General features: G+C 37.7%; 1 protein-coding gene across 2 annotated transcripts; it reads left to right on the top strand.

Annotated features, from left to right (window-relative positions):
• Positions 1–1,129: 1,129 nt before the first annotated feature.
• LOC147172707 (B-cell receptor CD22-like) lies at positions 1,130–13,618 on the top strand. 2 transcript variants are annotated; one of them, XM_086078999.1, is made up of 11 exons: positions 1,130–1,330; positions 2,023–2,267; positions 3,600–3,729; positions 4,280–4,579; positions 5,478–5,738; positions 7,388–7,648; positions 8,751–9,017; positions 10,380–10,682; positions 10,766–10,847; positions 11,719–11,791; positions 12,106–13,618. In XM_086078999.1, the coding sequence occupies exons 1-11, from the start codon at positions 1,282–1,284 to the stop codon at positions 12,415–12,417; spliced, it is 2,283 nt and encodes a 760-aa protein (XP_085935125.1). In that variant the 5' UTR covers positions 1,130–1,281; the 3' UTR covers positions 12,418–13,618. The 2 variants fall into 2 exon arrangements, with proteins under 2 accessions (XP_085935125.1, XP_085935127.1); XM_086079001.1 differs by having other exon boundaries at positions 12,144–12,273.
• The last annotated feature ends 2,558 nt before the right edge of the window (positions 13,619–16,176 follow it).

Here is a 16,176-nt window from a genome sequence, read left to right as displayed (position 1 = left end):
TTTGGTTTTGTCTTTTTAAATTTAGGATTTTAAGTCAGGGTTAGTTCCAAAGTAGGGTTTTAAACAAGGGTTAGGGTTTCAAACAAGGGTTAAAGATTTCGAAGTAAGGTTTTAAATTAGAGTTTGGGTTTTTAAACAAGGGTTAGGGTTTCAAATTAGAGTTAGGTTTTTAGTACTGTAGGGGCACACGTACAAAATTTTGGGGCACACAAGTGGAAATCAACTTGCAGAGCAAATACATTTCCACAATATTAATGATAAATGAGCTGAAAATTGTCAGTAACAAAAAATATTCAAAAATAATAAAATACTTTTTGGGGTTGCAAATTTAGTGGTGGTATGTGTGAGTAGATGAACAATTAACTTGCTCTCTCAAAATGCCACCATTAAGGGCCAGGCTGGAGCCAAGCCAATTTTAGGAGGGTGTGCACTCTTTTGCAACCACATTATTTGAGTTATTTTTATTTCCTTTTTCAAAACAGGTCACATCCACAGTGGGAAAAAAGTTTTGAAATGATTTAACATCAAAAATGTTGAAAACACCCTTCATTTGACCAGTGGTGTGTTGACTTTTCCTCCACACTACTTGTTGACAAAACGGTAAGTGGTATGTGAAACGAGCACTCTGTGCGCCCATTAAAATTTCTGCCATTGCAACATTGCTTTCAGTTAATTTCAGAACGTTGCTTTCCAAATTGCGGTAAAAGCGTTTTTGACCACAAAGCAATTTCCTGTCTTTGTCACACAGAAATTAAAAGACTAAAAGTCCCTTTTAGTACTTTTGAAATGAATAAAGCAAATTGTTCGTGTGGACACAATCTGAATGGAACAAGATCCTGGTAATATTTGCAGGTACATTTTCTTCCTTTTAAAACATTCTTTTTTTAAGCAAATAAGCACACTTCCTCATTGCAGTTAGTGTAAAGTCACACGCACACACACGCACGCAACCCCCCCGCCCCCCACACACGCACACGCACGCACACACACACACACACACACACACACACACACACACACACACACACACACACACACACACACACACACACACACACACACACACACACACACACACACACACACACACACACACACACACACACACACACACACACACACACACACAGTGACAGTGTTGATGGATTGTAGCAGTTGAATTAAGACGTCCTCAGCTCAAGCATCGCCATCCGCTCAAAGGTTGTTTTTATTCCTAAAATCTGTTTTCAAGAGAATCGCTGCAAGATTTTTGTTTTTGTCTACAAGGAGAGAAAAAACAAAATGTCCCACGTCCCTGTGAAAGTTTTTCTACTCTGCTGTCTGCTTGAATGTGAGTCATTTGTTATTAAAATGTTTTTGTTGTTGTTGTTTTTTTAAAAACATGCAATGAGAATAGAACGGATAAATAATTCATTTTCATTGTTGTTTTAAAATTCCAAAAAGTGCATGAGAGATTACAATTCAACTTATTTTCTTGGATAATTTTTATGAAAAGAGCATTAAAAATGTAATTCATATGTATCTATTTGTTCTCTGTACTACTTGTAAAATTCCTTAGGGTGTTTACTACTTAGAAATAAAAAAACAATTCAAACGAAAAGTGCATCATTGTTTAATTAAAATTATGTAGAATGAATGTGGTGTGTGTGTGTTTTTTTTTTAAATAAAATACATTTTCACATCTGAAAAAAAAGTTGTTCTCAAATGAAAAGTACAATTTTGATTAGAGGCATTTATTGAGAATATTTTAATATAAAATGATGTAATACTGTAATGTCTTGTTTTGGGACATTTTTAAATGAACAGTGCATCATAAAATTAATAAAACAAAGATGTTATTTTTGTGGCAGTTTGTGCAGTGTGAAAGTTATTCAAACAAAATGTATTAATTTTTTTCTTAATTATTATTTATTTATTTATGTTTTACAAATGTATTATTGAATGATTAATATTATCATTATTTTAATGGTATTCATGATTATTAGTAGTTTTTTTTCTTTCTTTCTTGTATTTTGTTTTCAGGTAGCCTGTGTCAGGAATGGGCAACAATGTTTCCACTGTCGACCGTGAAGGGCATCAGTGGTTCGTGTGTTCGTATTCCCTGCAGTTTCACAATGGCTCAGGGTTTTGATAGGTACTTGGACCGCACCTGCGGCGCCATTTGGAGGCAAGGCTATTCCAGGACGCCTGTGTTCGACTCCAAACGCACAAGGGAGGAGAGTACCTCACTGGGCCTCCTGCAGGGAAGTCTCACTGGGAACTTACTGGTAAGAAGTGAGAGGGGGGGTGGGGGGTCAACCTCCTCCACTGCGGGGCCAATGCCGAGTACAGTTTTTATTACTGCGACAACCAGGGCTACTACTACTACTATAGTCTAGCTTAGAGAATGAAGAAAAATAAACAATGTAATAAAAGCACATTTTCACTAGTGGAGGCAGCACTCCATCACTAAGCTGCCTAATTACACCTGTTACATTATAGTGTAGCAATGTTTTAAAAAAAAAATCTAAAGAAATTAATTATAATTTTAAAATGTTTGATTTTCTTTGATATGTATAGCATCCGATGTCACCTCTTATCTTAGCTTTCAATTATGCCTTTTACGTTCCCTAACTTCACTTCTAATGTTAGCTACTAGTGTTAGCTTTGGAAATTAGCTTTCAACGTTACCTTCCAAGTTAGCACTAAAGGAAGAGCAATGTTTGCCTCTGATGTTAGCTCCAATGTTCAGTTCAACCAATAGATTCTGAAGTTAACTTCCAATGTTAGCTTTCAACGTTACGGTGTTGCCTTTAACATTAGCTTACATTTTTAGCATTCAATATTAGCTTCCAAAGTTACTCTAACGTTAACCCTACATTAATTTATGACATTACTTCTATTGTGAAAATGTTGTATAAATTAAGATGACATTAGCTTAGCTTTTAATGTTAGCTCTTCTTCCAACACTTTAAACCTTAGCCTCCAAATGTTCACTTTCAGTGTTAAGTTTTCAGCGTTACACTAAGAAGTTAATTTCCAATGTTACCGTAATCCTGCATTTTCAGTGATACCATTCTAATGTTAGAGATAAGTAAGACCAATGTTAACTTAACTGACATTACTTCAATGTTAGCTTCTACATTAGCTTCCAATGTGAGTTTTCCAAAATGAGATTTTCTGAAGTTAGTTTCCAATGTTACTTTCGTTTAGTTTCACCCTAGCAACCAATGTTAGATTTGTTAGCTTCCAAGATTAGACTTTGCAGTTATTTAATCACTGTACCAGACATTAAAGTTTGTTAGAAAAGTTAGCAAGGGTTTGGTCATGTGACGTACGCAATGCTAACCGGAGAGCACAATGACGTCACTTAAATACAAAACAAAATGGCTGCGCCCTGTCGTCGATGAAAACGAGTGGATTAATCTGATGAATTATTATTCCACGAACGTACTATTAATTAGAGTACCTGTAATTATGGTTATGTTGTACGGAATAATTCACAAGTAGGTCACTTTTTACTGTATTTATTTAGATACTTATTTTCACATTTATAGCCTACAATTTTAGTCTCTATAGACGTCTGTCTGTGATTTTTGTCCCCTCCCGTGTTGTGTCAGGAAAAGGACTGCAGCACCATCCTTGAAGACGTGACCACCACAGACCACCGAGAATATTACTACTTCCGGCTGGAATGTGACAATAGGCTCAAGTTCAACTTTGGCGAGTCTGTTTTTTTGGATATTCAAGGTCAGTGTCAAAGTATGCTGTCAACTCAGGGTTATGTTTTGAGTTTCAAGCCTTGGCGAGACTTTAAAGTGTTTGTGTGTGGTGTTTCAAGTTAGGGTTTTAATACTGCAAGTTAGTGTTTTGTAGGGTTTGAACCTAATGTTAGAGTTTTAAATTATAGTTTTGAGTCTGGGTTAGGGTTTCATTTTCCGGGTGAGATTTCGATGTATGGTTTCAAGTTAGGGACGGGGTTTCCTATTCGGGTTTCAAGATAAAAGTTTGAGCTAATTTTATATCAGGGTTTTAAGCATGGGTTAGGATTTCATTTACATTAGGGTTTCAAGTGAGGGTTTTAAAATAGGGTTTTAAGTCAAGGTTTGCGTTTTGAAGCCTGAGATATGGATACACGTCCCCGCCTACATCAGGATTTTGAGCTTGGGTTACAGTTTCAAGTCAGGTTTAGGATTTCACATTAGGGTTTCAAATTAGACGAGATTCTGCACACAGCTGTTCCGCACATACTTACCGGCGAGATGACGAGAGTCCACCTTCTCTTCTTCTGACGTTGCAGACTCGGCACCCAGACCCACTATCACCCCCCGCACTGGTGTGGTTGAGGAGGGTACTGCGCTGGCACTGGAGTGCTGGGCACCAGCTACTTGCCCACTGCTGCCGCCACTCCTGACGTGGACGCCGCAGTTGGGCGACGTCAAAGAGGCAGCAGAGGAGGCAGAAAGGGTCACCACAGTCATGAATTTCAGCGCTACTTACCAACACAACAGACTGAAGATTACCTGCGGCGCCATCTACAGGAGGCAAGCGGGACGCACTGAGCTCTACACAGAAGACACGTTGATACTTGAAGTTTTGCGTGAGTTGTTTTTAATACCAATGACACAAACACCATTCGATAATATTAAAATCCTAATTGCAAGATTATTTTTTGAATGTCATAATTCTACCAAAATAATTAAATACAATTTAAAAACCAAACGCTCTTTGTTTTGGGATGAGTGGAATTTATCGGGGTAATAAATATATCTAAAAGTAAATTAAATTTGTAAAAAAAAAAAAAAAGGAATTAGAAACTAGAAAAAAATCTTTTTTTTTTAGTTCATATTATAGATTTTTTTCCCAATCATTTTATTTAAAAATTGCTTTTTGCAAATACATTAAATTAAAAAGGAATAATTAGACGCATTTTCAAAATTCAAGAAAATGTCTAAAAAAAAGAATTTATAAATTTATAAATATAATTAGAGAAAAACATCCAAAACTATTTTAAAAACAATATACATTCATTGTATCTTATTTTAATTGTTTAATTTAATAATTTTGAATATCAGTTTATTTTGAAGAACACTCCCTGGTTTCCTGTCTGAATCCTTATAGTTGAGGATCTTTTTTTGTGCAAGCTTTACAAAATGTTTCTGTCACATTGTACTTGAGTACATATGTGCGCGTGTGTTCATGCGTATGTGGTGAATGTAGCAATAGAACAGGAGGAAGTTGCATACTGTGTATTACCTCATTGAAAAGTCTCAAAAGGGGAAGATTTTTATTTACTCAATCTTGCAAGAAGTACCTGAAAGCTAAACATAAATGTCAATTTATGTATTAAATTTCCCCAAATTTAAAAAACTGAGTAAAGTAGTCATGTGTGAAAACTCTAAGTACACTAATGAAGCACTTGTACTCCGTTATATTATGAGAGTGGTTAAAAGTTATGTATTGGAGTAAAAGTATTCCAGTCTATTTGTTGTCTTCAGATGGTCCTAAGAACACGACGGTGAGCGACCCCGGCCCTGTGAGAGAAGGCACGTGGGTCACGCTGGTCTGCAACACCATTGCCAACCCTTCAGTGAGCGCGTACGCGTGGTATCAAGTGGACAGCGGTCAGGTGACGTCATTGGGAATAACTAGGAAGCGATACACCATCAGTGTCACCGAAGACGCGCCCACCTTTTACTGCAGGGTGCGCAACGCATACGGAGAACAAAATTCATCCGTCACCACCATTGATGTTCAATGTGAGTCCACAAAGTGTGATTGGACAGACATGGAAGATCAAAGCTGTGTTAAGGTTTTACATGTGTGCAATATTGATGAAGATGATGCTAATTCCAGAAGCCCGGCACTCGCCAACAAGATTGTTTTTCAACCTTAACCCTCGTAAACAATTTGAATCAAATTTGTTCATTAAGTAAAACATTTTATTAAAGACGTGTCACATGGAAAGCGCTTTGGGCATCACATCGTGTCGTTAAAGCGCTATGTGAAAAGCAGTTCATTTACCAATTACCAAATCATGCTAACAGTTGGTACGCTAACACAAGATGGCTACCTGAGTAAAGAAAGAGTAAAGGCAGACTGAGCCCTGTGGTCAGATATCCTATTAAAGGAGATTAGCACAAACAATAACATGCTAACAGTTGCTATGCTAACTACAGGTGGTGTTAGTGGTGTCACAATTAGTGCATTAAGTTTTTGTTAATTTAAAGTTCCTCTACAGCGCCAAGGCGGTATTGTGACCCGTTTTGGGGTTTTCGATGGTTCTGACCAAGCCATTTCATAATAAAATACTGCCCACGGGTTTAACGTCACAATTTTTTTTTTACGCGCAATTAATGACTTGGAAAACCTGTACTGGGGTTATTCCAGTCACAGCGCAGCAGACGCGTCCTCGTCGAAATTTAGCAGTAATAAACGTAATAATAATGCATATATTTGTGAGACTGGGGTCAAGTTGTAGCTTACAATTTTAAAAATGTGCAGAATTTCACAAGTTACTTCATGTTAAAGGTTAAATAGCGCTTAATATGAAAAGAAAATGCACTCTCTTACAAATTCAATTACGCCATCTAGTGGCAGAAAATGACCTCAACACAAATCAATATCACACAAATTTTTACAGTACAGTATTTCTTAATTTTAACTCAATTTTATTAATAATTATGAAATTTGTGTATCAATGACTAAATGATGAAGCCATATTTCTATTAGTTTAACATTTTCCCACACTTTTATGTTAAAGTTACTGAACGTAGAATATTCCATTTTGAATCGCTACTGCCACCTGCTGACGAAAAATTACACATTAAGTCACATCCGCAGACACGGCGCAGGAAATTCTAACCCGAATCCAGTCTGAAAACTATTGGCCAGAGGCTTGTAGGAGTACCCATTGTGAGAAGCTAAGGTGTTAATCTACCAATTAGAAGACATTCCAATCATAAATAGTCAAATAAAAAGGCTACTGTTAAGATATTTATGGGGGAAAAAGTTCCATATTGCAGCTTTAACGAGAGTATGAAACTTGGAAAAAATATATTTTATTGTACATTTAGAACAGATAAAATTTGCGATTAATCGTGAGTTAACTAATGAAGTCGTGCAATTAATTACGATTAAAAACGTATCCCTTCGAAATATACACCAGCGTGTTGTAGCAGCCCAAGCTAACCGTCGCCATGTTGGGAGGAACAACATCCCCATCAAAGGCTTTCATAGACGTTGAAATTCAATCAGTCATATGATGCACATTTTAAAGAAGCTCTAATGTTTACATGCTAACTTTCATTATGCTGTCATACAGCATTATAGTAATTGTAATATTTTTTTTAGAAAACTCCCTGGTGGCGATAATGGTCATCAGACGTGTTTTTTGCTGTATGAACAGTCCCTCCCAAGGACACCTTGGTGGTGGTGGAGCCGTCAGACACCGTCCTGGAGGGCACCCCTTTAGTCCTGCGGTGCCACAGCCGAGCCAAACCGCCCGTGTACAACTACAGCTGGTCCATAAACGGCGGCGACGACCTAGAGGTCGGCAACCTCCTGACCCTGGACGCCGCCTGGCCCAGACACAGCGGCGAGTACCGCTGCAAGGCCAAGAACGTGCTGGGAGAGGAAACGTCTGCTGCTGTTCAGCTGGACGTTCAATGTAAGTCTGTTAGCGTCACGAATGAGCGGCCACTGTGGATCCATTCAGTCGCTGAATGGAGCTCGACAAGCGTGTCTGTAGCGGGCACACTGGCCTACTGTCCACATGCGTGACAAGATGCACACAGCCCTTTGTCTGCTAAGTCTGTTTTGTTTATGCGAGTGTGTCTTTGCAAAGATGTCATTTCCAGCTGAAGAAAAAAAAGAAAAAATATCAGTATCTGAGTCAAGAATATCTCTTTTTTTTTTTGTTAAATTTGCAAACACAAGAATTATACTGCTCAATTATTTGGCCCACAGCATAATTTTATTCAAAATTGTAAGAAAAAAATGGGAAAAAAGGTATATTTTAAAATACTTAGAATATCTATAGGCTATATAATATTTATTATTATTATTACTAGTGTTTATTTTTTCAAAAGTTTATTTCTATTTCAAAATTGTAATAATTTTTCTTGAAAAAAAACTTAGATTTTAAAATATTTAGAATATCTATCAACTATATAATTATTATTATAACTAGTGTTTAATTTTTTAGAAGTTTAAAAAATAATTTTTAACCATTTAAAATGGCATTTCAAAATATGGAACTAATAACTGACAAATAACGTTTTAAACAATTAATGAATTACTCAATTTCTAAATTATGAGCAAGGAAATAAACACAAAATGTACTTGCTAGCATAATTAAATGAGTAGAACGAAATTCGATGTCATGTATTCAAAAATATACAAAAAATATGTTGCTACAGTGTTACTTTGACTTACAAGTGCCCCAACTTACAAGTATTTCAAATTCATTTGGTCAGTTTTTATTGTTAATTTTTTTGCTTTGCGAGCCATAATTTGGTTTACAAATATCACAAACGCTGCCGTTCGATTTCAGTCATACATAATTGTGCAATTAAGGTACTGCAATGCCCTTGTATGAGGGCAAGGAGAGCTGCACTCGCCCATGCACTTTTGACAAAAACTCACTGACAACACTCACAAGTCGGCACACACGCAGACTAACTGGCCAACCTAGACATCACCGACTTGGCCACGCCCCTTAAAGGTATACTTGCCAGTTGCCACACAGCGCAAACTCTGTTGCGTTTCAGATCCTCCTAAGGACACGATGGTGTCCATGTCGCCGCCTGGCTCTATACTCGACGGCAGCGCCGTGACTTTAAGCTGCGCCAGCAAGGCTAACCCGTCTGCCGCTAACATCACCTGGTACCGAGTGAACGCCGGGGAGAGGACGCTGATTGGCACAGGACAGGAAATCACCTTCAACGTCACCAAGCTGTCACAGGACACGTTTTATTGTGAAAATGTCAACGTCCACGGGGCCCAGGCAGCACAGCCCATCGCCATCGATGTCACGTGTGAGTAACAAGTTCCATTAGCAACGTGAAATTTTGTAGGCACGTCTATCATGACCAGATTCACCCCCCCCCCCCCAAAAAAAAGTCTCAAGAAGCCATGCCTGAAAAAACACAGTAATTCTTCCATTTTGGTTATTTTTTGGCCCCCAAAGCCAGTTTCAGTTAGCAACATGAAATTTGGTAGGCAATTTATCATGAGTAGACAGACACAAAATAAAATCTCAAGGAGCCCCGTCTGAAAATACATAGGTTGGAAGAAGAAATTTGGGCTCGGCAGAACCCTCTATATTATTTAAATTCAACCCCCAAAGCTAGTTTCACTTAGCCACAAAAAAAATTGGTGTGCACGTTTATCATGTGTAGATCTACAAAAAATTCCAAAGAAATTGTCTGAAAACACCCCAGAAGTTTTTCATTTTGTTATAAATAAGACTTTTCATCTCAGTAGCACCCTCATTTTTTTTCATCCCCAAAGCCAGTTTCCTTTAGCGATATGAAAATTTGGTAGGCATGTCTATCATGAGTAGTCCCACCAAAAAGTCTAAAGGCGATGTGCCTGAAAAGACACAGGAAGTCTTCCATTTTGGTGGCTCGGTAGCACCCTCTAAATTGTTTAAATTCAACCCCCAAAGCCAGTTTCACTTAAGCCACAAAAAATGTGGTGTTCACATTTATAGATCCACAAAAAAATATCAAGAGGCCATGCCTGAAAACAAACAGCAAGTTTTAATTTTGTTTTGAGTAAGACTTTTCTTTTCAGCAGCACCCTCTATATTATTTAAATTCAGCCCCTAAAGCCAGTTTCACTTAGCCACAAAATAAAATTGGTGTGCACATTTATCATGTGTAGATCCACAAACATTTCTCAAGAAGTCACATCTGAAACCCCCCCAGACGTTTTTCATTTTGATATGAAGCCAGTTTGACTTAGCAACATGAAATTTGGTAGGTGTGTCTATCATAAATGGACCCACAAAAAAAATTCAAGAAGCCATGCCTGAAAAAATGCAGTCTTCCATTTTGGTTTTAAGATTTCAGCATGGTAGCACCCTTGGCAATTTTTGTTTGAAAATTAATCCACTAAAGCCAGTTTCACGCAGAGAAATTAAATTTAGTAGTCGTGTCTATCATACGTAGACCCACAAAAAAAGTCTCAAGGAGCCATATCAGAAAAGATAGTCTTCCATTTTGATTTCAAGATTTCAGCATGGTAGCACCCTTGGCAATTTTTGTTTGAAAATTCATCCACTGAATCCAGTTTCACGCAGCAAAATTTAATTTGGTAGTCGTGTCTATCATAAGTAGACCCACAAAAAATGATTCTAGAAAAAACACAGCAAGTCTTCCATTTTCTGTCTTCAGTCGTCCCAGAGATCCTGACATCCTCCCACTGCCAGGACGTGTCAACCCAAACACGATGTTCCTGCGACAGCCAGGCCAATCCGCCGCCCTCCCTGTACTGGGAATTGTCCGGGGAGCTCGTCAATCATTCGGACCAGCGACCCATCAGAGAAGAGGCCCTCGATCGCACCACCCGGAGGAGCGTCCTCATCCTGCAGCGCCTGGACAGTGAAGATTTAGTGTCCTCGCTGGTTTGCTTCAGCCTCAATCCGTTTGGATTTGACAGTATGGCCTTCAATATGTCCTCACTTGCTCCCCAGACAGGTCTCTTTTATTCAGATTGATTATGATTATGCTATATTATGATGCTATGATCTGCAGGCATCACTCAAGTTTGGACTTTTTAGATGTGACCGTTCTGGTTGGTTCTGCTGTGGGAGTGATGGCCATGCTGATCTTGAGTCTCCTGCTGCTCTTGTACATTTGCAGGTGAGCACATAGGTCACTCAATAAGGTCACATATATTTTTCCAAGCAAATATTTTAACACATGTATAAAACACATATTAAAACAACATTAAAATATATACAAAGAAGGTAATTTAGTTTATTTTTAAAACAATAACATTTAAAATATATATTTTTATTTCAAAACATGCTTCAATTTAATACATGAACAAATGCATACAATATTTTAAAAATCAATTAAATTGAATACAAAAATACCATTTGATTATATTAAGTAACAACATTTCAATTTAATTCGCAAATTAATTAATATTTAAATCTAATCAGTGGTTTAAATTTAATGTTTTATATATTTTAAAACTAAAATAAAATATATAAAAATACATTTGAAATATATTTTAATGTAAAAACACATTTAAGTCTACTTAATTTATAAAAGTATACAATTTTAAAAAGTAATTCAATCAAAGAAACATTTTAAACAATTCTTTGAACCATTTAATGAAATTTGAGTTTGAATTTTAAAATAGACTTAATTTTCAAATAAAGAAATTATTTTCATTTAAACACATTAATTTAAATGAATTATATATTTTAAAAAAATTAAACAGATTAAATATATATATATTTTTTAAATACATTTGAAATTAAAATAAATAAATAAATCTAAGTGTGTTTTTAGGCACTTCTTTCTTCAAATTTGAAATACAGCCTTAGTCGTCATTATGTGGGTCACGTTGACTTTGTTGAGCTGAACATTAAAAAGGGACAAAAACAGGCTTACCAAACGGTGTGTAAGAGTTATCCGCAATAAGCCTCGTTACCACAGAGTTATCAAATGGCCACATTTCCTAAATGAGGATTTCGATGTTTTTGTTGCGTTTGTCCTGCAGGAAAACCAAAGTCAACTTCCCACCCAGCGATAGACAAGCAGACAACGGCAGAGATGTTTTGGTCACCAATGAGGTGAGTCCACGGTCGGATTTAAAAACGTCAACGTGAATGAACGTCTGCCAACTAAATGCATTCAAGTTGAATCCATAGTAAGGTTTCACACACAAAAAAACATTCTACAGTATAAATTCGCCAAGACTTGGGACAAACTAGTCAATTGGAAAATACTGCTAATGAAAACAAAGCAAAACACGTTTTAAAAATTACTAACATCGGGTGAAAACTTCTTATATCAATTCAATACTATTGATCAGTCCCCATGTGCCTCGTTAGTTTTACAAATTATTGACCAATCCAAAGTGTTAAAAAAAGAGTGTGTTCTTTAGAGCAACACCTCCCACGTCACCGCCATTTACGCAAACAGTGACGACTTGGCCAAGGAGGCGGCGCTTGATGACGAGCAGCTGCACTACGCCCATGTCAACGTGGCCAAACTACAGGCCCGCGACCCCGTCGAGATACGAGGACTCTCTTCCGTCACGGGTGAGTATGCGGAGATACGACTGCGTGACGTTGAAAGCGACAAAGGCGAGGAGCCGCAACCGGAACCGGGACTGGAACCAGAGGAGAAAACGGTGGCGGACGCTCCTTCTGGACAGGAAGTGCCGAGCGAAGCGGTTGTGGAGACAGCAGAGTGAAAGCCATCACTGAAATATTGAAGTGGTTGTGTTCAAGGTCATCGCAATATCAAAATTCCTTATTCATTTATTCCATTACTCCGTAAGCATGCTTTTTTTTTTTATAGCAAAAGAAATGACCTACAGCTGTCTCCTCCTTCAGGCTTAAAATCAAGACTACATCAGGCGACTACTTAATACTTAAGTTTTCAACACATTGCCTAGCCCGTGATTGTTAAGTTTCTGCTTACCATTATTCAAAATTGTCTAAAACGAATTGTGTAAAGGCATTTAGTGGTCAATAGTGGAATTAGACCTCAACTAAGACAAGTTAGAGTACACCAAAATAGTTAAGAATCAGCTTAATAGCGGGTCCACAAACCCTGAACCCAAAATGCCAAGTAGGGTAATTTATTGTACTCTTAAATATTCTTCTTCTTCTTCTTTTTAATCTTATTTACGGCACTTATTTTTTCAAAGTCATATTTAGAGCAAAAGAAACGGTAACAGAAAATTTTTGATTGATTTAAAAGAATAGTCGGAGAAGTAGGCTACTTCACAATACAAAATTGTTACATATAAATACTCTTGAAACTGTAAAGTTTTCAGGTTTATCCAAACTTACCTTGTTGGTGCTTAGTGGAGGATAATGGCGTCCATCTGGTCGTGCTCCTGAGCCACAGCAAGTATGCTTCCTTTTTGCGCCTCCGTTTTGATTATTTCCATAACGATTTTTTAATATAATTTCTTGCCTAACCAAAACAAAAACTGTGTACTTTTCAGAAATAGTCCTGTCGAGAAACGTGTGCACGGCTCGCTCCGGTAAAAAAAACAACAACTATCAATAAAATCAGAACAATACGACTGTTTCTTAACTTTCCCGGCGCTGCCCGCATAGCCGCCATGTCAGGCGTTCGTTCATTTTCTCTTCTGTTGGGGCCACAGCGCCGTATACTGGCCATGTGGAGAATTGCAATGAAAGCTCCTGCCGTACAAAGGGACGTTTTGAGTAGATTCTTCCAACGTATTTAAATGTGTTTTTGTTTTACTCTAGAAGTGTTATTTAAATATTTAAACGTGCGTAAACATTTTTGTTTTTGTTTTATTTGTGCGCTTGACAATTATTGGTTGTGAACTACTGAATTTATGTCCATGGCACTCATATCTATGGGCCAATAAACAATTAAAAGCTCGGACATGATTGTGTCTCATTATCACATGACAAGATATCATTACAGCAATAAAGTCTCACTTCCGTAAAAAGTATTTTGCTATTTTTAGAAGCCAGATGTTCCAGTATAATATCACGAGGATAAAGCTGACTTTTTAAATTCACACAAATTTGACTTTCTTCCATTGTTAAACTTTAGACTTGAATGTACTGTAGTAAAATTACAATATTGTCATGATAAAGCGGGACTTTATTCTCGTTTGATTACCACTTTGTATCCCCAAAAAATAAAAATAAAATCATGTAAAGATTATGACTTTATTTTTATTTTTAAAATATGAGTTTATTACTACAACCTTTAATGTCTCCTGGGGGGTTCTCCTCTGTAAGTGGTCCTTAAGTCACAAATTATTTTAGAAGATGAGCAGTTTATTTTATTTATTAATATTTAAGTGTTGGTATAAAGCTGCATATGAAAAAAAAACTGTCGTCCGTCTGTGTCCACATGTTCATCCAGATCAGTTCCAAACAATTTTATTCATATTTAGAATAGATTTTTAGAAAAACATTTAAAAACTTAAAATGTTAACAGCATTTACACATTTTTAACCATTGGTTGAGTCTTACAAAAAAAATACATTTTAATCAAAATGTGGTAACAAAAAAAAATAGATTTCCCCATTTTATTATATTGAAATTTTTAGGTACCTGGGAAAAATACCTTTACATTTTAGAGCAGATTTTGCCCGCCAACTTTGCTCTCTCTCTCTCTCTTTCTCCCTCCCTTATCCAGATCTGCACCAAAATGTCCTATAAAATTATTCAAAAAAGAAAGCTAAGTGCTTGCTTCAAGATGTGTATTGCCACTCCCAGTTTAAGTTCACCGAGACCACATAAAAAGCTGCTTAGCAGACTTTTTGTTATGTGCATAGTTAGCTTTGAGCTCGGAGAGTAAAAGCATTAGACATGCTAACAAAACTAGCATCTGTTGTGGTATAATCAACCTTGCGAAAAACAACGGCCTTCTACTAGTTATTCTTTACATTCTATTTAATGACATTTTTACCATATTATTTTAGTGCTATTTTTGTTGTAAAGAAACAAGTTACAAACATTTTGGGTATTTTGAGGGGCTGGAACGTATTAATGGCAATTTCATTCATTTGTGTCAAAGAGACACGAGTGTTTTGAATGGCAAGGCACCACTGGTTCATGAAACTGTGGCAGTATGTTCGCAAAGCAGCAAAGTGAGAGGTCAGTTTGAGAAGTCAATAATTGCCCAAGATGTTCCTGTTATCTGTGCTCAACTCGCTGGTCTCAGCCTTGGCCAAGATGTTCCTGATATCTGTGCTCAACTCGCTGGTCCAGACATCACCCAATATGTTCCTGTTATCTGTGCTCAACTCGCTGGTCCGGACATTGGCCAAGACGTTCCTGTTATCTGTGCTCAACTCGCTGGTCCGGACATTGGCCAAGACGTTCCTGTTTTCTGTGCTCAACACGCTGGTCTGGACATCACCCAAGATATTCCTGTTATCTGTGCTCAACTCGTTGGTTTCAACCTTGGCCAAGATGTTCCTGTTATCTGTGCTCAACTCGCTGGTCTCAGCCTTGGCCAAGATGTTCCTGATATCTGTGCTCAACTCGCTGGTCCAGACATCACCCAATATGTTCCTGTTATCTGTGCTCAACTCGCTGGTCCGGACATTGGCCAAGACGTTCCTGTTTTCTGTGCTCAACACGCTGGTCTGGACATCACCCAAGATATTCCTGTTATCTGTGCTCAACTCGTTGGTCTCAACCTTGGCCAAGATGTTCCTGTTATCTGTGCTCAACTCGCCGGTCCAGACATCACCCAATATGTTCCTGTTATCTGTGCTCAACTCGCTGGTCCGGACATTGGCCAAGACGTTCCTGTTTTCTGTTATCTGTGCTCAACTCGCTGGTCTCAACCTTGGCCAAGTTGTTCCTGTTATCTGTGCTCAACTCGCTGGTCCCGGCCTCGCCCGAGATGTTTCCCGAGGCCTGCGCGTCCTGATTTCTCTTCCGTATTCTCTTCCGCAGGGTTCTACAGGGTGATTCAAAAAAGAATATGCCAAATTCAATCATGCAATATTTTAAAAACGAAAAACTTGTAAATAGTTCATGAAATAAAACATAAAGGTATGTACACCAGGTGTCCAAGCTAGCATTTTCTATTGTTTTTCATTTTTTAAATATTGTGTGATGATTTGGGCGTATTCTTTCTGAATTTGTACTCTTCCTGCGTGTGTGAGAAAACACTTTGAATGCATGGTGTGTATTTGGGAAGGGAGGTTTAGCATGTAGGATTCAGGTTAGAGTTGACCTCAGTTGGAAGTAACACTAACAAAGACATTGTAAGTGTGATGTGGTTTTCCAAAAAGGTCCACTTTTGGTTTTCAGACTTACATGCGCAACCAGTAGAACAATAAAGACAGCATCACGAGGATCATCGTGCACAAAGGGACGATGTACTTTATCAACAGGAGGTTCATATGTTCTGTTGGGACAACAGACAGATCATTAGGTACAGTTTAGGTCAGAGGTGGGCAAACTCGGTCCTCGAGGGCAGGTTGATATATGATCAG

Source organism: Leptonotus elevatus, chromosome 6 (assembly GCF_054856555.1).
Source record: "Leptonotus elevatus isolate MCC_2025b chromosome 6, RoL_Lele_1.0, whole genome shotgun sequence".
Lineage (NCBI taxonomy): Eukaryota > Metazoa > Chordata > Actinopteri > Syngnathiformes > Syngnathidae > Leptonotus > Leptonotus elevatus.
This window is presented reverse-complemented; position numbering and strand designations above follow the sequence as displayed.

What these genes read in the sequence shown, in the direction of transcription:
- LOC147172707 (XM_086078999.1), top strand. Translation starts at nt 1,282, where the DNA reads ATGTCCCACGTCCCTGTGAAAGTTTTTCTACTCTGCTGTCTGCTTGAA. An exon ending in TGTTTTTTTGGATATTCAAG is followed by an intron (nt 3,730 to 4,279) that starts GTCAGTGTCAAA and finishes CTGACGTTGCAG; the next exon opens with ACTCGGCACCCAGACCCACT. An exon ending in GTTGATACTTGAAGTTTTGC is followed by an intron (nt 4,580 to 5,477) that starts GTGAGTTGTTTT and finishes TGTTGTCTTCAG; the next exon opens with ATGGTCCTAAGAACACGACG.